The 21,887-nt window shown below is 33.7% G+C and overlaps 1 protein-coding gene across 1 annotated transcript; it reads right to left on the minus strand.

Annotated features, from left to right (window-relative positions):
- Positions 1–7,319: 7,319 nt before the first annotated feature.
- lms (lateral muscles scarcer) lies at positions 7,320–17,886 on the minus strand. Its single transcript, XM_075310295.1, has 3 exons — positions 17,468–17,886; positions 8,307–8,455; positions 7,320–8,236 (listed from the first exon to the last, which is right to left on the minus strand). Exons 1-3 carry the CDS (start codon positions 17,766–17,768, stop codon positions 7,463–7,465), a joined length of 1,224 nt encoding a protein of 407 aa, XP_075166410.1. The 5' UTR covers positions 17,769–17,886; the 3' UTR covers positions 7,320–7,462.
- Between the last annotated feature and the right edge of the window lie 4,001 nt (positions 17,887–21,887).

The following is a 21,887-nucleotide window of genomic DNA, read 5'->3' on the forward strand; positions in this document are numbered from 1 at the left end:
AATAAATAAAATTGTATTTAAAAACGAAGGTAAGCAGTTCTAATTATGAAGTAAAAGTTTTACCACAAATGTGTAAGATTTGTCGAAATGAATGAAAAAATTTCAATAAAATCATTCCATATATGAATTCAAATTAGTTAAATTTTTTCATTCTGTAGTATAGTGGTACATAAATATAGGAAAATGTTAACTAATATATGGAATACATTATTCCTAATTTCTACGAAAATCACATCGTTCAAACAAATAAAAATGGCTTTGGCGCTATACGAAGTTCAACTTTCTTCACAATGAGTTCATTTTAACTTAAAGAAGGGGTCACTTTTTTCTGGGTGTACAAGGTGGTCCGGAAGCGTTATGTTCTCACAGAATGGTACGGTATTTGGTTGATCACAATCTCTTGGATATCGATCTATCATGTGCACTTTATATATGGTTCTTTGCCAAGCTAGGATGCTCGCTGCCGAACTCGAATATGACCAATTTTTGTTTAACTTTTATTGGAGTTGCATTAGTCCTAAATATTCAAAATATGATCATTATATGTAGATTTACTACAAACTAGCAACAATTCGAACTAAAACTAATATATTTACTATTCCTATATGGCGAAAACAATGTAAACAACAAGTGAAAAATGTTTTACGATTGCAATTTACCAATCGAAAAAATTGTCGATCAAAAAAACTCGATATCGACTCCCGTGATCCGAAAAATTTAGATTTCGATCAAAAGTTCTCGATATCGAATGCCGTGATTAGCCCCCAGTATACTAAAAGATGGGTCTATGACCACTATTTCTTGGCGTTACATACAAATGCACAAACTTATTGTACCCTGTACCACAGTAGTGGTGAAGGGTATAAAAATATCCCTGATTTGGGGAAAAATCCCCAATACTGGAAAACACTGCTTACAATATCGATTCACCTTTGGTAAGTTTTGAGGCAGTAGAAACCTCCTCTCGCATATGGTGTTCATCCTTGTCTGCATTTTTGGTGTCTCCCTCGACTTCGCAAGAAGATCTGCTCATTTTTGTTTCAGACAGAGGCTTGTCAATTTCTGAATCCTTTGGCTGATCGTTTTTATACACCTTCATTCGGAAATAATGAAAGCAAAGACTGAGTGTTCAATATAAACACCGCATGCTATCTTGGTCCACCCTCCATCAGGAGGGTTTGCAGGTCTAGCCGGTATGTCTTTCTTCTCGGCTAACTCTAGAGCGACTCCTTTCTAAACAAAAAAGTGAAACAATCTATGGAACTCTGTCCTCAAATGCGATTAGCTTAAATGGTCCTTGATACCATCCAGACTCTTGGTTTCGAGGAGTAGGACCGGGAAACTGTGTAACGGAACGAAATACATTTTTGTATTGTATTCGTCCTTACATAGATTTAATTGATTGTGCCCCATGTTGTATAATATAAAGGCACACGCATTGTGTGGCCACATGCCCACTACTCCACTCTCCACATACCCACTGTCATTCAATGCAGTCTGGGTGGGTATGGGAAAAATGCTTTATGAGGTAATGTGACTTTGGGCAACATTTACTTTTTGCGTGCTATGAGTATAATTCTCATCTACGCCGTGCCTGTGGGAGAATATAAACTCGGGGTTTTTGGGCAACGAGCATGGAGTCCCGACAGCCGAAGGATATTGAACACGACGAGTGGCACGACCGCAGTCAGTTCACACTAAGCGACAGGAACTCTACCACCGCACTAAGTGTTTCGGCATTTAGTTTGCTTCCGCACTAATAGCTTCGGTTATTAGCTTGCTTCCGCACTAATTGTTTCGGCAATTAGCTTGCTTCCGCACTAATTCTTTCCCGATGATTAGATTGCTTCCGCACTAGTAGCTTCAGCTATTAGCTTGCTTCGGCACTAGTAGCTTCGGCTATTAGCTTGCTTCCGCACTAGTAGCTTCGGCTATTAGTTTGCTTCCGCACTAATCGTTCCCCGACGTTTAGCTTGCTTCCGCACTAATAGCTTCCGCTATTAGCTTGCTTCCACACTAGTAGCTTCGGCTATTAGCTTGCTTCCGCACTAATCGTTTCCCGACGATTAGCTTGCTTCCACACTAATAGCTTCGGCTGTTAGCTTGCTTCTGCACTAGTAGCTTCGGCTATTAGCTTGCTTCCGCACTAATTGTTTCCTAACCTAACAACGAATCGCCACATCACCCGCATTATCAACATACACTATCAACACTGAATCGCCGCATCATCCGAATCATCAACATATCCCGCATCGCCCGAATCATCAACATATCGCCGCAGTGTTGCCAGGTTGTGGGTTTCCCCCCCTCACCAAATTTAGGGTTTTTTTACACGTTTAGGGGGATTTTTAGGGGTAACATTTATTTGGGGGGATTTTTGGGGTTAAAAAAAATATCTTTGATCTTATAAAGTAGAGCAGTTCTCAACAAAATTTTGAACAATTCTGGCATGAATTTTGAGAAAAAATAAGGGAAGTCAACCCATGTTCCTAAATACAAGCAAGTGTGCAATTCTTTTTTAAACGCGCCTGTTGAAGGAGCATTTTTAATATTTGATACAATTTAAAACAAGTAAGTAAAGTAGAAAGTCGGGCGGGGCCGACTATATCATACTCTAAACCACCATTACAAAATTAGTAATCATAAGTATTTGTGGGGTAACATATAGATCTGGGAGATAAACCGCAGTTGCATATTTAAGAAACATGTCTATGGGTGCTTTGTGTCAATTTGACTATTGCTCATAGTCAATGTTGACAGGGAAAATGTTCGTTTTACCCTACAAGGACAAAAAAAGTTCCCTACTTTCCCATACATTCTCAAACAATTTTCCCTACTATATTTTACGTTAACGGCCATTTTCATGTATCTCCGTTAGACTTTAACTCCCAGTTAGCAGAAAGTAAAATCGAAATATCTTCTCTCCGGTTAACTTTAACTGAAAAATTTTTAGTTCCTAACTGGCATATGAAAGTTCCTAACTGGCATATGAAATATATAGACAAGATGACAGACATGTCCATAGTACGGTTTAAAAGTTCGTTAGCTAACGTAGCACTAACGGAGCTTCCTGAAAATGGGGGTAAATTTAAAAAATTTACAAACCAAAAATGGTTCTAAGTACTTTATTATCTTAAAACATGAATATGCAACGTATATAACATAGAATATAAATTTGTATTACCACCACGATTGCCACAGTTGGTAGAATTCTACCCAAATTAGTAATCTTTTTTGTTAAATCTCTATAAAAATAAAATTTTGGTAAAAGTTTCTATAAATAAATTTTTGTGAGAAATTTTTCTATAGAAATAAAATTTTGACAATAAATTCTATAGAAATAAATTTTTGAGAAAAAATTCCACAGGAATAAAATTTTGAGAAAATTTTTTATAGAAATAATATTTTGAAAAAAAAAATTCTATAGAAATACAATTTTGACAAAATCTTCTATAGAAATAAAATGTTGACAAAATGTTCTACAGGAATAAAGTTTACCACACATTGTTAAAGATCAAGCCTTGCCGGCTTCTAATTTCCTCCTCTAGAGCCACCAACATGTAAAAATTATTACAAAATGGGTTGAGTGAAAATGTCCTACATTGTGGCCCCACGTCCCTACAAGACGATAAATATTAGAAAAACATATAGGGAATTTCCCCTACTTCTAGCAACACTGGCTGTGTTGATATTGCACCTACGGAGTTAGTATGCCACTAATATTGAGCCCATTATTAAAAAAGAGAAAATCGTTAAATTAGTGTGGGTAATAAATACAAATTTGTAAAACTCGAGCAATATTCTTTTATCACAATGGACTGAATAGTCTAAGTGAGCCTGATACATCGGGCTGCCACCTAACCTAATATTCTTATGTAAGAGCCATTAGCGTAGCTAGACAATTTTCCTAGGGATGGCTATAGCCCCCCTAGCTAAAAATTTATATTTCATTTATTTATATTTCAATTATTGTTTTATTTCATAAAAATGAATAAAAAAAATTAGACATCAAAATAACTCGAAAATTAATTTATAATAAAGCAACTAAAAGTAGTTCCACACATTTCCCACCAAAAAAAAAAAATTGGAAGTTCTTCCAAAGGCACAAATTTAAAAGCACTTCCAGAAGATGTACTCCCAATGATGTTCTTTATTTTAACTACTCAGGAAGTTCTTTAAATTCAATTTTTTTAACGCGGTTTTTTCATACTTTTAATGGGAAATTTAAGTTTTTTGTTTCAAATGCCTTAAAAACGAAGTAAGAATTCATAAAATGGTACAAATAATTTAAATTTTGTCGAAAAAAATTCTAAATCCAATCTGAAAAACTTGTGAATTTTTGAAAATATTTGAGGTCAAACGTTTCCGACAAGCATTAGAATCCATTAAATTTATAAAAATTATTTATTTGACAAAATATAACAGAATTTTTTAATTTACATTCAAAACATTGAATTCGGATCACACCTAAAGAAGTGATGCAAATTCAGTGCAACGGCTGTTGAAATGGAGGACTTCCGTCCTATGACAAGCCCAATTTTGCACCACTTCCGGATCCAAAAAGATCATTTTCATTACTTTTTTGGCTGGGATTGTTTATTTTTTATAAAAATGGAAAATCGTAAATAGGTTTTCAAATTCTGGGGGGGGGCTAAAATTTTTCTGGGGGGGGTCTAAGCCCCCTCCCCAGGGGCCTTCCTACGCTTATGGTAAGAGCTACAAGTACGTATAAGTACTATCGGCTAGTACATCAAAATTTGAAATTTGAGTAACATTGGTTAATAAATAAGAGTACTATGGCCAAATATGGTAAAATTGAGCGATACATATATATGGAGCTATATCTAAATCTGAACCAATTTGCATAATATTTTGCGGGTTTGATTAATATCACAAAAGGCTACCTTGTGCAAGATTTGAGTAAGATCAGTTAAGAAATGAGGCCAGTATGGTCAAACATAAGATTATTAGGGGCGAATTTTTCAAAATCGGGTGATACATATATGGGAGCTATATCTAAATCTGAACCGATTTCGATGATTTTTTGCACATATAGGTAGTGCTATATAAGACTACATTTAGCCAAATTTGGGTAAGATCGGTTGGTAAATAAGGGTTTTATGGCCAAATTTAGAAAAATCGGGCGATACATATATATGAGAGCTATATCTAAATCTGAACCGATTTGGATGAAATTTTGCAGACTTGAAGGGCGATGGAAAATATTACCTTTTGCCAAATTTGGTGACGATCCGTTTGAAAAAAAGCGCAACGTGACCCCATTTGTCGAAATCGGGCGATACATATATATGGGAGCTATATCTAAATTTGATCCGATTTCTTCCAAATTCAATAGCGTTCGTCCTTGTGCCCAAAAAACTCCCTGTACCAAATTTCATCAAAATCGGTTAATAATTGCGACCGGAATCCTGTGAACAACAAATACATGGACAGACGGACAGACGGACGGACACCAAGCGCTAGATCGACTCAGGAGGTGATTCTGAGTCGATCGGTATATATTTTATGGGGTCTAAAATCAATATTTCTGGTAGGCACATTTTTTGGCCGATCAAACTTATATACCCTGACCACTATGTGGTTTAGGGTATAACAAGCTTAGGTTAGGTTAAGTGGCAGTCTGATGTATAAGGCTCACTTAGACTATTCAGTCCGTTGTGATACCACATTGGTGAACTTCTCTCTTATCGCTGTTCGATTCCATGTTAAGCACAATGTAAAGGTACCTCCTTTTTATATGCACATTGCAGTGCAACCACTTAGAGAAGCTTTGAAACCCTCAGAAATGTCACCAGCATTACTGAGGTGGGATAATCCACCGCTGAAAAACTTTTTGGTGTTCGGTCGAGGCAGGAATCGAACCCGAATTTCTGGTGCAATGATTTTATCTAATAATTTTTATTTACTTCAAAAGAAAATTTTTAGCAACAACTTATTTTGTCTAAAATTGTGTTTCTCAGAATAAATCTTCTTTCAGTATATATATTTGTGTTAAATTTAATTTTTAAGGTGTATCACTACAGGATTTTTTAACGAAATTTTGGGTCTTTTTTGTACTATTTACATACTTAAAATTGTTGGGGGTTTTTGAAAAAAGTTTTTTCTTAAGATATGGGGGGAAGAATCAAAAATTACCTGGCAACACTGTATCGCCGTATCACCCGAAATATCAACGCATCCCCGGAATCATAAACATCGACCAACCACCGACAGCCGACCAAACCAACACAACCGGGTCATCGACACCGGACAGCCACCGACGGCTGACCAGCAAACCACCATCACCACCACCGAATCATCAACTGAATAGTCAACGACGCCGAATTGTCAACGACAATCCCGAACCCTCAACCGAATCACTAACCGATCGTCACCGAACAATCAACGACTTTAGCCGAACCAAATCGTGAACAACCGATCCACCGGCATCTTTACTAAGAAGCTACATAATAAATCACCGACTCCCCATCATACTTTGCAAGCATAAGCATTATACGTATATAAGGTCAAATAAATAAAGTTCGTACTACTATTATTGTATAAATACCACCATAATAAAGTTGATCCTGGACGACCACTGGTCTACCTCAGCCGACGACAAAACCACGTTACAACTTTTCTAGCATCTGTGAGTAGACGTCAGACAAAGCATTCTCAACTTCCCCCACTTATGCATTGGAACCATACTGTCCACTACTCCCCTGTTTACGATATCCATTACAACTGATGGCTATCAATATATTTGCAACTGATGCAAACGATCTTTGATCCGTTTTTGGATTTTGAAACTCATCCGACGAACATTCCCATTTGCCAGCTTCAAGAATTCCCTTCGCCCATTTTAAAGAATTGCTTTGCCGACAACGTGCTAGGACTGACTGATGCTAATTTCTTTAGGATATACGAAGCATTTCCCCGTTCCGTAAATCTCCTTCTTGAGGGATTACCACCTTTTGATATCGTTCCCTTAGTAAAGGTTCGAGTTGTCAAAGATGTGTGGCAAACTGTCGTCCCGTATGCAGGTCGGCCTGAATCTTGGTTATTTCCAAAATTATGAACTTCAATTGAAACCCGTCCACTCAGCCCTGAAATGAACAGTCCAGTGGATGACTTTGAATTTCGCTGCATGGTGGTCACCACAAATTCTAATAAGTACTTATTACGATTAATTTATTTATTCCGATATATGAACAACACGTCCGTTCAGTTCGACGGTTTTGACCAATGCGAACAGCAATGGTTTCCATACCATAAACTGTTAGATTGCAGATTGCAACACTATGGCGAAACCATATAAATTTAAATTTACCATAAATTGATGTCAAATTTATTTTCTTATATAAAAACCATTCTTATTATGTCTATTTTAAATATACATACAAATAACTTAAAAAACTTAAAATATATTTGACGATAGTCCTGCTTCGTTCACTGACATTTCTCATTCATCGTCGATTTGCTCACAATCGATTTCACTGCACTCGGAATCACTATCATTACCAGTAGACGATTTCACAGTACGTTGTGTTAAGGCAAGGCCATTGTAACCAAAATCTGAGGATTTACCATTCTTTTCAGTCGCCGCTACTGCAGCATTTGTTTTATGTTCCAAAAAGTTGGCATTTGTATCACCAAAAACACGTTCCAATTCAGCTAAACCATTTGAACTGGTCGCAGCATCCGTTTCCGGTACCTGTAGTGTATTCAAGACATTATATTTCATTTGCAAGTAGGCATCACTGGAGGCAGATGAATTCTGGTACATAGCTGATGAGTGTGTATAGTCCAGATATCTTGAGGCGGGATTTATGACATTTGTACCTGGGACAGATCTTTGTGTTAGATACGGACTCAATGTGTAATTTAGAGGTTGACCCCGAGCTAATATGGCATTTCGGGCACTTTCTATGACATTTGGACTGGCAACACTTTGCATTAGATTTGAGGTAGGATAGGCTCTTAATTGGCTGGCTGCCAAGGGAGACAAATTTGAGGGTGGAATATTGCCTGCTGGTCCTCCATTAAGCATAATCGATTGCAAAGGAGCTGGACCCGCAGGTGTTTGACTAAATAACCATAGACGATCTCCAACAACCATGGGTCTGGCCAAACCTCCAATACCTAATTGGGCATAGTAATGGGAAGCCAAAGTCTCAACATCAGCTGTATATTTTCGTTTCCATTTTGTGCGACGATTTTGAAACCAAATTTTTATCTAGAAAGAAAAGTGATAGCGAAATCAATATTGCATTTAGAATTGGAATCGTTTTGTTTTCGTTACTTACCTGTGTCTCTGTCAAATGCAGTTGCTTTGCCAAAGCAGTTCTCTTTGCCACCGACAAATATTTCCCCCTCTCGAATTCCGTTTCCAATGCCTTAATCTGTGAGGCAGAAAATGCAGTACGTGGTCGTTTCTTGCGATCATCATTGGAACCTTAAATGAGATGTCAATGAAACGAAATCATTAGCAGGTGATCATTAGCATTAGAAAAAATAAAATTTGGCTATAACTGAAAGCATCTTTTGTTGACAGATTGACAATTAGTTACAGCAGCAGCAAAAAAAAAACACTTGAGGTGAATCTATTTTTGGTTAGAAAAAATTAATGATGTGCTGTCGGCATTGCTATTAGATTTAGAATTACATATAACAACAAGTAAACACTCATCAGATGGATGGACCGACTTAGTGTTACCCATACTACACCGAAAAATAAGTGAACCCACTGGGAAAGAAAATATGGGTTGTTTGGAAATATTTAACTAAACTAATATGACCTAATTATATATAGCCCCCATATAAACGGATCCCCAGATTTAATTTCCTGAGCTTCCTGCAACCGATCGCCATATTTCCGGATCCTCCTGGAGGTGGAACTAATAAGAAAAGCAACTTAGGCTTCGGCGTATTAATAATAATAATTTTTATTATATTTTATAAAAAATGTCATATTTTGAAGGAAAGAATTGGAATTTATTTATTTTATTTATTTTATTAAAGAATTTAAAACCATGATAAATTATGATATTAAATGAGATAGGTGCTAACAAGAAAGGTTTTCGACCTAACATGACTTTAGTGCTGAACGAAGCTCAAGACAGACTAAATTTAAATAAATTTATTCATTTTAGAAATATTCTCGGATTTAATAAAATTATGAAAAAATTATTGGGGGATCCCACGATGCGCTTTAGAAGAAATGTTTGTGGACTTGTCCAAAAGGACTGCATCGGAAGTTGAAAAAACTCGATGGGGGATTCTGGGATGGGCTTTAAAAGAAATGTTTGTGGAACAACTTCCAATTTTTTTTTTGCTTGGCTATTTAAAAAAAATAATTTAAAATTTCTTGTTAAAAATATGAAAAAAGTGAGTTTTAAAAAATTTAATCAAACGATCTTCCTTGGTAGTTAAAATAAAGAACATCTTTGGGAGGGAATTTTTGGAAGTGCTTTTAAAGTTGTGCCTTTAGAAGAACTTAAAATTTTTTTGCTGGGATGTGTCTTTAAACATTTGATGGAATCTAGCGAACAAGACGCATTTCTCTGCTACAAAGAGTCGATAAACTTTTCAATGATGTCGTTTTGTTTTTACAGTTAGGTGATTCGAAAATTTTGCTTGACTAAAGTCAATTTGGCTTTAATAATTCTGAAAAATTCTTTAAAATTAATGAAATCGTCTTAAAGTTTGTTGACTTTTTGTATACTAACTATAAAGCAAAACATAAAAACATTATTTTAATGATGTTTTTTTTTTTTTTTTTTTTGGTTTTCCCGTAAGGATTTTGGTAAAACAAGTTTCAATAAAATGTTTGGAAAACGGCTTTCGAAAAAGTTCTTCGTTTGTTATAGTTTTAAGTATCTTTCTGAAAAATTCAAATTTTCAACACTTAACAAATCTGCATGTTCCAAAACTTTTATTTTTATATATTTCGTATTTTCATAAAAGTTCTTGGTAAAATTTATGAAAATCAATAAACATTTTATTGAAAATTATTAAAATGTTTCGTAAAACTAACGAAAAGAATTCTTTCGGTGTACTTAAATCGCATGTCGTCTATCGGATGATTTTAAAGGTATAACTAACCATATATACACTGAAAGAAGTATTTTTTTCTCATCTGAGGAACGAAGTTTTAGGCAAGCAAAGTGTGAAGATTTTTCTTTAAAGGCAAATAAAAAGAATTAGAGACAATCATTGAATCACATATCATAAATTTGGTTTTGTTTTAGTCTAAAAGAAAATATTTTATATGAAAGGGCATAATCGTTTGTCTAAAATTTCGTTCCTGCGGAAAGTATTTTTTGTTTGGGTGTCCAACATTCTCCGATGAAATGTTTATTGGCAACCGTTTGTGATCTAAAAAGACAAACAAAAACAACTAAACTAAATTAATTAGAATAGTTTTCTTTACATTGCAGCAATTAATCAAAGCTAATTGCATCAATTACCAATTATCAACCGCACAAAAGAGGCACAGACGGACTGACCGAGAACCCGATAAATTACAAACAAATAGGAAAAGTGCGTTAACACGAATTATTTGGTACAAAACTATCATTCGAATCTTGGCGAGCATTGTGCCAAATAGTAACAAAAACATTGGGAACTATTTCACTACATCTCATCAAGCATCGACATCGAAAAAAATTAACAATGGCTGAAATCGCCATCTCTACGCAAACACACCCAACGAGGCATTACCAAGATGATTATCACCTTCAATGGTTGAAAAACAAAATACAGCTCGTGCATCTTGTCATTCATTGGCTGTGCTGTTCGACTAGCACAAATTTGTATAATTAACCAAAGCCAATTGGCCGTTTAGTAGATATACATGGTTGAAAATTATACCTGATGGCCAAATTTAGCATAACAGCAGAAATTTCTGTTGAGACAATCACACTAAACTATCTAATTAAATTAAATAAATAATTTTACGCATATTCATAATTTATTATTATTACAAGTTATAATAAAATTATATTTAAGTAGGCTTACAGTAAATGTGTTAAACAATTGTGAAGATTATCCCTGTTTCTTGTTTTTGTCAATTTCAAATCTGGCAGGCCTGTATATAAAGGCAATAGCACACTCAAAAAACCATATATTTCACTAAAGCCAATTTAACTTTATTTTAGTTCATGGAATTATTATGTTGGTAGAAAGTTTCCTTTATTCTAATATTTTTTTAGGAACGTTAGTTAAATGAACTAAAAACGGGGAAAAATTATACACAAATGAAGCATAAAGATTTACTAAGTTCGTGTCTTCCACAAAATAGTTCAATATTTCTTTAAATTTGCAAATTTTATTACAAATGCGTTCATCATGAACTTCGTATGTCACTAATGACATTCCATTTTTTTCTTCAAACTACAAAATTTTCTCTGCCAAATGAAAAAAAATTAATTATGTGTAATAAATTGTCTTGATATTTACTTATTTTTGTGATATCGGCGTGATGTCAGCGTTTGCAATACTGTTTAGTTAAAATTTTCTAAAATTAATTTAGATTTCCTAAAATTAACCAAAATGTTTCTTTCTGGTGGGTTCACTGTGTTTTCAGTGCAACTAGGGGCTATGAACAAGAGACGCATGTTCTTTGGCCTTATATTAGGGAGCCACCGCGGTACAATGGCTGGCATGTCCATCTTGCATACATAGAGTCGTTTTTCAACGATGGATTATGCCCTAAGGTTCTCTAAGTGGTTTCACCGAAATGTGGAACGCCGTTCGGACTCGGAGGTCTGTTGCCAATGAGCCAATGAAACATAGAATACTGAAATATTAGGTTGCCATTACACCTAACCTACAGTTTTCAACACACTAATATTACTAAAAGAAAGCACTCATACAGTCAATCATTTCTATTTATAGAACAATCATTCATAGACCAATCAATCATTTCTATTTGTAGTTGCCACACAAGCAGGTTCAAAGGAACTTCATTGAAAGAAAACAAAAAACTTTTTTTGAAAATGTTTTATGTCCAACTTTAAATTTTTACTAGAAAGCCTCAAAATTCACCATATTACGACAGCTGTCTCTAAGAAAGAAGCAGTGCTTGATACAAATGAACTTGACTGTACTTTTGGAATAAATAGTTAGTAAATTACGGCAAATATATAAATTTTGAAAACAATAATGGTTTGGATTGAACATTTCGACTGAATTGAAAAACCTGTTACAAAACCTGCTCGTGAGCTGAACATATAGCGAAAACTGATGTAACGGATATTTACAAATGTGCTTGGCCATTGATGTTCCAAAAAGTGCAAGATCTAATCGATGCACAAAAAATGTTAGACTGCATAGAGCAAAGGATTTGCTTCGCTTGCATGAAAGTGGTCAGTTACCGAATTCATTTTTCTCCGATGAGAACCCATACAGAATTGAGCAGTTACTTGCCAAGAGATCAACTGAAAATGTACACCGATAGTAATGGTTTAGGCCACCGTAATGCAGTGTTGCCAGGTGATTTTTGATTCTTCCCCCCAAATCTTAAGAAAAAAACCCCTAAATTGGTCTAAGCTTTTTTCAAAAACCCCCAAAAAATTTCAGAATATAAAAGTACAAAAAGTGGTCCCAAAATTACGTGAAAAAAAAATCCTGTAGTGATACACTTTAAAAATTAAATTTAACACAAATATATTTCCTGAAAGAAGAGTTCTTTCCTGAGAAACGAAGTTTTAGAAAAACTAAGTTTTCTTTTGATGCTAATTTTTTTTTCGTTTGAAGTAAATAAAAAATAAAATTTGCTATTTAAGGAAATACTTTAAAACAAAAGAGATTTTCGTTTGTTTAAAATTTCATCCCTGAGGAAATTATTTTTTCTATGGACGTAATAATACAATATGTATATCAATTTAAAAAGCGTGCTTACTTTTAAAAAGCTTTCAGCTGCTAAGTTAAAATACAATTGTTTTTAATTTTGTCAAATATTAAAAATGCCCTTTCAACAGAAGAGTTTAAAAAAGCTAATGAAAATAATGCTATACTTGTTTGTATTTAGAATCTTCTTGTTGACTTTCCGCATCTTTGTTCTCATAACTCATGCTAGAATTGTTCCGAATTTGCTTGAGAATTGCTCCACTTTATAAGGTCTGAAATAATTTTTTACCCCCAAAAATCCCCCCAAATAAATTTTACCCCTAAAAATCCCCCTAAACGTGAAAAAACCCCTAAATTTGGGGGGAAAACCCCTAACCTGGCAACACTGCCGTAATGTCCAAAGTTCGCTCTCTGCTCGTATTCATCGACCGTGGGGTCAAAGGAGTTTTCTCGCATCTATTCTATGGCCACCAAAATCTCAGGATCTCACTCCGTTGGACTTTACGCTTGGGTCATTTTAGAGAGTATGGTCGGCATTAACAAACAGCAAAGCGTCGACCCTTTTGAAACCATACACTGAAAAAAATATTTACGTGATATTATAAAGATTACACAACCTAAATTTTAGGATGTGAAATTTACAAAGGACAAATTTCTTTAAAATAATGAAATTTTAATTAAAATAAAGTTTATAATCTTTGCTTCAAAATTTTTGTTCACTAAATTTAGGACACAAAGTTTGTAAATTTGCGTCCCTTCGTTAAAGTCGCATGTCTTTGAACTAAGGCTAATTTTCCTTAAAGTAAAGAAACACATTTAATGAAATTGTCCTTAAATTAAATGAAATATTGAAACTTTAGATTTAAGATAAAAACGCGTCAAATATAGGCTAAGACTTTGTTTGAGGATTTAGCGTCTTTGGTTTAATTTTTTTTTTTGGCATTAAGAAAACATTTTTTACTTTGAAATATCCGTTGTAATTTGGATTTTTAAACTGGCATTTGTTTGTACGTAAGTACTTTTATTAATAAACTGCGAAAAGAGAATGAAAATTTGATAAAAGAGATCTGTATCCTAATTTTCATTTTATTGGTCCTAGATTTAAAGCCAGATAGGTCGCTAAAAAATTTCTTTATTTTAAAGTAGCCGCATCTTTGGCTCGAAATCAATACCAAAATCCTTAGGTCAAAATCTTTGGATCCAAGTAAACTTTTTTTGAGTGTAGAATTGTAACTAGTCTTCTTGTATTTATTTATGCTAAATGTATGGTCTCTTATGTCCATTACAGAAGGTGGTGCGTAAATATCCATTATCTCATGTAGAGCTGATACTTTATTGTTTCACATGTAAGTATTCAAAGTGTCAAAGTGTTATCTGTTCACGTGTTATCTGAAAAATAAATTGACCCAATATCAAGGACTATGGAACTAAATTTTAACATACCCAATTTACACAATATTTAGGACAAATTTCTTTGATATAAAAAAATTTAAATTAAAAGAAAGTTCACAATATTTGCTTTAAGAATTCGAAATTTACATCCCTGCATTATAGTCATATGTCTATGAAGTAAGACAAATTTCCTTAAAGTAAACAAAAAAATATTTGATTTAAAAAAATCATCTTTAAATTAAGCGAAATATTAACTGATTGCATAAAGATAAAGAGCTTCAAAAATAGACTAATACCTATGAAGTTTTCTTTCTATCCTTTTAACGGGCAGAAAAGAGTTTAATGGAGTAACCACACCGAAAGTAAAATGAACTAAAAAAAATAATAATAATAAAATATAAACAACCCAGAAAAAAAGTTGTTCCAAAACATTTCTTTCTAAGAGTATTCCCGGGATGCTCTTAAACAGAAATGTTTCCACTTCAATTAGTTTCCACTTCCGATGTAGTTCATTTGGACCAGTCTTAGAAAATACACTATTTGGCGGTTTAAAAAAAATGTAAATGTTGGACAGTTAAATGTCGCAAAAAAGAATAAAAAATCAACAAAAGAGTAAAACATGATGAAAATAAAATTAAAAATTTCACCCCCGCGGGTATTTGAGTGTCTTTGACGTTTTCACCACCATAGAAGTGCTTTTGAGAAGGTTTTGCAATTTACTACAATTTTAAATTTTTTATTGAGTTTAGGCCGAAAGTAAAATGAACTAAAAAATAATAATAATAAAGTATAAACAACCCAGAAAAAAAGTTGTTCCAAAACATTTCTTTCTAAGAGTATTCCCGGGATGCTCTTAAACAGAAATGTTTCCACTTCAATTAGTTTCCACTTCCGATGTAGTTCATTTGGACCAGTCTTAGAAAATACACTATTTGGCGGTTTAAAGAAAAAATTTTAATTTTGGACAATTAAATGTCGCAAAAAAGAATAAAAAAATCAACAAATGAATAAAACATGATGAAAATAAAATTAAAAATTTCACCCCCGCGGGTATTTGAGTGTCTATTGACGTTTTCACCACCATAGAAGTGCTTTTTAGAAGGTTTTGCAAATTACTACAATTTAAAATTTTTTATTGAGTTTAGATGGGAAAAATATATATTTCTACAAAAATATACTCCAAAGCAAAAAAAAAAAAAATGATATACAACATAAAAACAATCTTTTGAAAAAAATATTTAATAAAACAATGAAGGAAAGTCTAAACTCGGGCGGGGTCAACTATATTATATCCTTCTTGTAAAGCAATATTTTTGATTTCATCTCAAATCCTTCAAAATTGTTGGGAGCGATATAAAGGTTTATATTAAATCTGAACCGATTTGGACAAATTTATTTACAATTCTACAATAACTCTAGAGAATTTTCATCGCATAATACGAAACAATTTTACGAAAAATTGACGAAAACAATTTTAGTACAAAAATATGGGGAATATTTAAAGCTAAAGCCATTTGCATGCAATTTTGCAAAAGTGCATTTATGATTTATCGTGCGATACGTATGTATTAGAGACAGGAACAATTGAGAACATTTTTGCAATTTCTGCTACTTAGCAGTAGCGATTTCATCACTGATGTTCAGAGAATGAAGCCGACCCATTTTTGTCGGCGGTGGCTGACACTAAATTTTTGCCTCCGGCGGCGATGGACAATTATCCAATATAAAATCAATTTGAAGTTATGACAATGGTAATGAGATTAGTTGTACAACATATTCGACATATTCGGCGGCTTCGACTAGCAAAAACTGGTCGGCGGCGGCTAAAATCTGCGGCCAGTTTTGCCAAAATCGGATGAATTTTTATCTAAATCTGGACCGATTTGTATGAAAATCAAAAATTAAGAAATTGTCTACCATATTTTCCCAAATCAGGCGTGTATGTATATGGAACCTATATCCAAAACATAACCAATGCGAACTAAATTTGGCACACATTGTTAAAATGTTAATTCTACTCTTTGCGCAATATTTATTATTTAAATTGGAATGAAATTTTGGTCTCCGGTGGTCATATGAATCTAATTCGGATGATATACATATATGGGAGCTATATCTAAATCTGAACCGATTTCAATGAAATTTGGCATACTTGACTTTGAAGGAAATAAAGGCAAAAATCTGTACTGGGACAAATTTAATCCGTATAGTTCGATAGATTTATATGGGAGCTATATCTAAATCAGAACAAAATTTGGCATGGATAGCTATAATGGCAATTCCACTCCCTGTGTGAAATTTCACGTAAATCGGTGGTAATCTTTGGCCTCTGGGGTTATATGAGTGTCAATCGGTCGAAACATATATGTGAACTATATCTAAATCTGAACCGATTTAAACAAAATTTGGCATCCATAGCTATAATTCTATTCCTAATGGGCAAAGTCTCACGTAAATCGGAGCAAAACTTTGGCCTCTGTGGTCATATGAGTGTAAATCGTGCGGAAGATACATATGGGAGCTATATGTAAATCTGAACCGATTTTTACCAAATTTAGCACACTGTACGACACTATTATTTGTACTCCTCGTGCAAAAATCAAATCAAATCAGGGTAAAAATCTGGATTCTGGATCCATATATATAAGAGCTATATCATAATCTGAACCGATTTTTTCCAAAATCAAAAGGGTTATAGTCCAACCTAAAATAGATTCTTGTGCTAAATTTGAGGTTGATTGGATGAAAACTGCGACCTAGACTTTGATTACAAAAATGTGTTCACAGACATTATTGGCAAAGACACCATGTGTCTCTCTCGTCTCCTTCTGGATGTTGCAAACCTATGCACTAACTTATAATACCCTGTTCCACAGTGTGGCTCAGTGTACAATATTAGCCACCCCGTATGTGTCGATTTCAGATTCACTTTTGAACATATGGAATTTGAACCGATCTTCTTGTATTTAAATTCCCTTTAAATTATTTATGCCATATTTATAGTTTCTAATGTGCATAACTGGATATTTATGGAATTGATATTTTATTTGTTTTAAAGTTTTATCTGTTCCCATTCACCAATGGTAGTCGTTTTAGTAATTTTTGTTTTCTCATCCCACTGTGCGATGTTCTTTTGGCCATCTGGTTCGAATTGTTAGTCTTTAACGATCCGAGAGAAATGGGAAATATGGACCCTATCGATTCGACGATTTAACTTACTTACCATGATCGTCTTCAGAGGTAATATCACTTTTCGCATCATCATTGTTATCTTCGGTAAAACTGGATTCTGGACTTGAAACTCTTAATTCCGACAGTTGGCCATCATGCATAACGGGATCATGGTTCTTATCATTATGGATTCCATTTAAATGTAAATTTCTTTCACAATGTCCTTGGACAGCCACACTTAAATCATATTTTAATTTGATGTCACTAACATTGGAATTTATTACAGGTTTCGATAGAATATTCTCAATAGAGAAACTATTGCGGTAGCGTTGTACAGCGGCGGGGGTATCCATTTCAAAATGTTTTACAATTAACCGATTTTCTCTTCAAAACAAAGCGAAATTTTATTTTCGTTTATATCGAAAATAGTCGCGATCGACGTGTGCTTTCTTTCGTAATTATCTACAGACTAAAATGCCATCCGATGGGGATCATCCAAATTCAGGGAGAAGAAGATAAACATCAACAAATCCTCCTTCTCGATCGTGTAATGCCCCAAAGAAAAAGGAACCAACCAATAATGTTGAGTTTTAAATTTAGATCCTCATAGGGGTAGAAAGAGATTGCCAATGAATACAAACATAATGGTACTCTTCTAATTTCAATACTTGCCGTATTGAAATGCTTGTGCGTTTGGAAAACATGTGTGAACATTAAACCGCCCACTTTGTTGGTTGTGAGATCACTACCACTTGAGATGATTTTGAAATAAACAGAGGAGGTGTGTTGTTTCTCTTCAAAATTCTGTTTATGTGCTGCATCGTTTATTGTTGATATTTCAATATATTGAAAATTATGTTCATTTCGCTCACTTCTAATCTCTGTGGTAATTGGAAGTTGATGTCTCTATTAAGAATCATTTAAAGGCAAATGAACACCATCATTTTCAGCTAATGAGCCACATTTTGAAAGATCCAAATTTGAGCAGCAATACAAGCAGCATCCCTTGTACATCCCATGTCATGTCCATTTCGAACCAATGAGTGGCTAAATATTTTCACAAAACATTTTTTATTTGCTTCATATTTAATTTAGCACTTTTGCTGATGGCGATTTGTCAATTACACATTTTTGCCTTGTTTTGTTTTTTGGCAAAATATTTTTATGTAAACAATTGTTTGAAATTAATTGAGCACATTTTGCTTTAATTCATCACAATTAATTAATTTTTGTTTTGCATAAAATTGTGCAAATAAATTACTTAGAAATGGTTTGGATTAAAATGAAATTTTTTAAAATACTAAAATGCATTTTGTAATGAATGACATTCTTATAGTAAAATAAATAAATTTTATAATTGGATGCCATTGCCAATAAAGGGTGGTGTTACGATAATACAAAATATTAATTGTAAATTAAGAGAATGTAAAGATATACGAGGTGGCTGATGCAACAAAGTGAAGCTCTAAACTTTTTTAGTTTTTTTACATGTATTGTCCAAAAGCAAAAAATGTCGGAAATCAAATTCGTTAAAATTTGTTCGAATTATATACCTTTGGCATGTATTCTAGGCTTCAAAAGTGGCCGCACGAAAGCGGTTCTGCGGTATTTTGACCCATTCCCGGCGAAGCGACGTCTTGAGATGACCGACACTTTGTTATATTGTAATGCAAACAGCTGACGGATTTATTGCAGTGACAAACTAAAACAAAAAATATTTACGTGCTATTAAAGATTACACGACCTAATTTTTAGGACACACGATTTATACAATATCAAGGGCAAATTTCTTTATGAATGATTAAATTTTAATTAAAATAAAGTTTATAATCTTTGCTTAAATTTGTTTTTTCATTGAATTTACGACACAAATTTTGGAAATTTTGCGTCCTTCCGTTAAAGTTGTAGGCAAATTTTCCTTAAAGCAAAGAAACGCGTTTTTGATTTAAAGAAATCGTCCATAAATGAAAATTTTTATTTTTAGGTTTAAGATAAAAACGCTTCAAATATAGGCTAAGACTTTTTTGGGGATTTTGTGTCTTTGGTTTACATTTTTTTTTTTTGAATTATGAAACCATTTTTATACCCTGCGCCACACTGTGGAACAGGGTATTATAAGTTAGTGCATATGTTTGTAACACCTAGAAGGAGACGAGATAGACACATGGTGTCTTTGGCACTAATGTTCAGGTTGGGTCCCTGAGTCGATATAACCATGTCCGTCTGTCCGTCCGCCCGTCCGTCTGTCTGTGAACACATTTTTGTGATCAAAGTCTAGGTCGCAATTTAAGTCCAATCGCCTTCAAATTTGGCACATGTTCCTAATTTGGGTCAGAATAGAACCCTATTGATTTTGGAAAAAATCGGTTCAGATTTAGATATAGCTCCCATATATATCTTTCGCCCGATATGCAATAATATGGATCCAGCAGCCACAGTTTTATAGCGATTTTCTTGAAATTTTGTACAAACATAACACTTAGTCGTATAGTCAAGTGTGCAAAGTTTGATTGAAATCGGTTCAGAATTAGAAGCCAGATTTTTGGCCGAATTTAGTTGAAATTTTGCACTAGGAGTACAATTACAAATATAGTCCAGTGTGCAAAATTTTATAGAAATCGGTTCAGATTTAGATATAGCTCCCATATATATCTTTCGCCCGATATGGACTAATATGGTCCTAAAAGCCAGAGTTTTGGCCCAATTTGGTTGAAATTTTGCACAGGGAGTAAATTTACCATTGTAGCTATGCGTGCCAAATTTGGTTGAAATCGATTCTGATTTAGATATAGTTCCCATATATATCTTTCGCCCGATATGGACTTATATGGACCCAGAAGCCAGAGTTTTATCCCGATTAGCTTGAAATTTTGCACAAGGAGTACAATTGGTAGTATAGTCATGTGTGCCAAATTTGATTGAAATCGGTTCAGATTTAGATATAGCTCCCATATATAAGTTTTTCTGATTTCGACAAATATGGTCAAAATACCAACATTTTCCTTGTTAAATCGCCACTGCTTAGTCGAAAAGTTGTAAAAATGAGTCTAATTTTCCTAAACTTCTAATACATATATATCGAGCGATAAATCATAAATAAACTTTTGCGAAGTTTCCTTAAAATTGCATCAGATTTAAATGTTTCCCATATTTTTTACTAAAATTGTGTTCCACCCTAGTGCATTAGCCAACATAAATTTTGAGTCTATAGATTTTGTAAAAGTCTATCAAATTCTGTCCAAATCGAGTGATATTTAAATGTATGTATTTGGACAAACCTTTATATATAGCACCCAACACATTTGACGGATGTGATATGGTATCGATCTACAAAGTGGTGCAGGCATTAGCGTAGCTAGACAATTTTCCTATATAGCTATAGCCCCCCCTAGGTTCAATTAATGTTTTATTTCATAAAAATGAATAACAATATAGGCATCAAAATAACTCGACAATTAATTTATAATAAAGCAACTAAAAGTAGTTCCACACTTTTCCCAGCAAAAAAAATTGGGAGTTGTTCTAATGTCACAACTTTAAAAGCACTTCCAAAAATGTCCTCACAAAGAAGTTAATTATTTTAACTACACAGGAAGTTTTTTTACTTAATTTTTTTCATATTTTAATGCGTAATTTTTTGTTTTCTTTTAAAAAAAGGTAAGAATAAATAAAATGGTACAAATTATTCAAATATTGCCACAAAAATGCTAAATTCATTATAGAAATTATAGTAGAATTTTTAAAATATTCGAGGGAAAACGTTTCAAACAAGCGTTAGAATGCATTAAAAATCATAAAAAATATAAAAATTAATTATTTGGGAAAATATAACAAAATTTTTTAATTCACATTCAAAACACTGAATTTGGATCACAACTTAAGAAGTGATGCAAATTCATTGCAACGGCTGTTGAAACGGTGGACATTCGTTCTATGACAATTTCATATTACATTCATCGCTTCTCCGCCAATTTTGCACCACTTCCGGACCCAAAAAGAAGATTTTCACTTCTTTTTGGCTATGCTTTTCTGCAGCATTATTAAGATATTAATTTATGAAATAATAGTATCAATTACTATTTTTTTAATTAAATTGACTAAACCAGAATAAACAAAATAATAAAGGAGCTTTAGTTATTGAACTAAATCAAAAGTTCAACCACAGATTTATTTTATAAATATCAGATTTCAAACATTGCCATCGGCAACTGCTACCACAACCAAAGTAATTCGATTGTGCATGAAAGTCTTTAGCGGAACTTTGTGCGGTTGTATATAGTTGTTTAATTTTTAGAAAAATGTAAAATCGTAAATAGGTTTTCAAATTCTGGGGGGCTAAAATTTTTCTGGGGGGGTCTAAGCCCCCTCCCCAGAGGCCTTCCTACGCTTATGGGTGCAGGGTATAATATAGTCGGCCCCGCCCGACTTTAGACTTTCCTTACTTGTTTACTTTGAAGTATATGTTATAATTT

Source organism: Haematobia irritans, chromosome 5, assembly GCF_050003625.1.
Source record: "Haematobia irritans isolate KBUSLIRL chromosome 5, ASM5000362v1, whole genome shotgun sequence".
Taxonomy (NCBI): Eukaryota; Metazoa; Arthropoda; class Insecta; order Diptera; family Muscidae; genus Haematobia; species Haematobia irritans.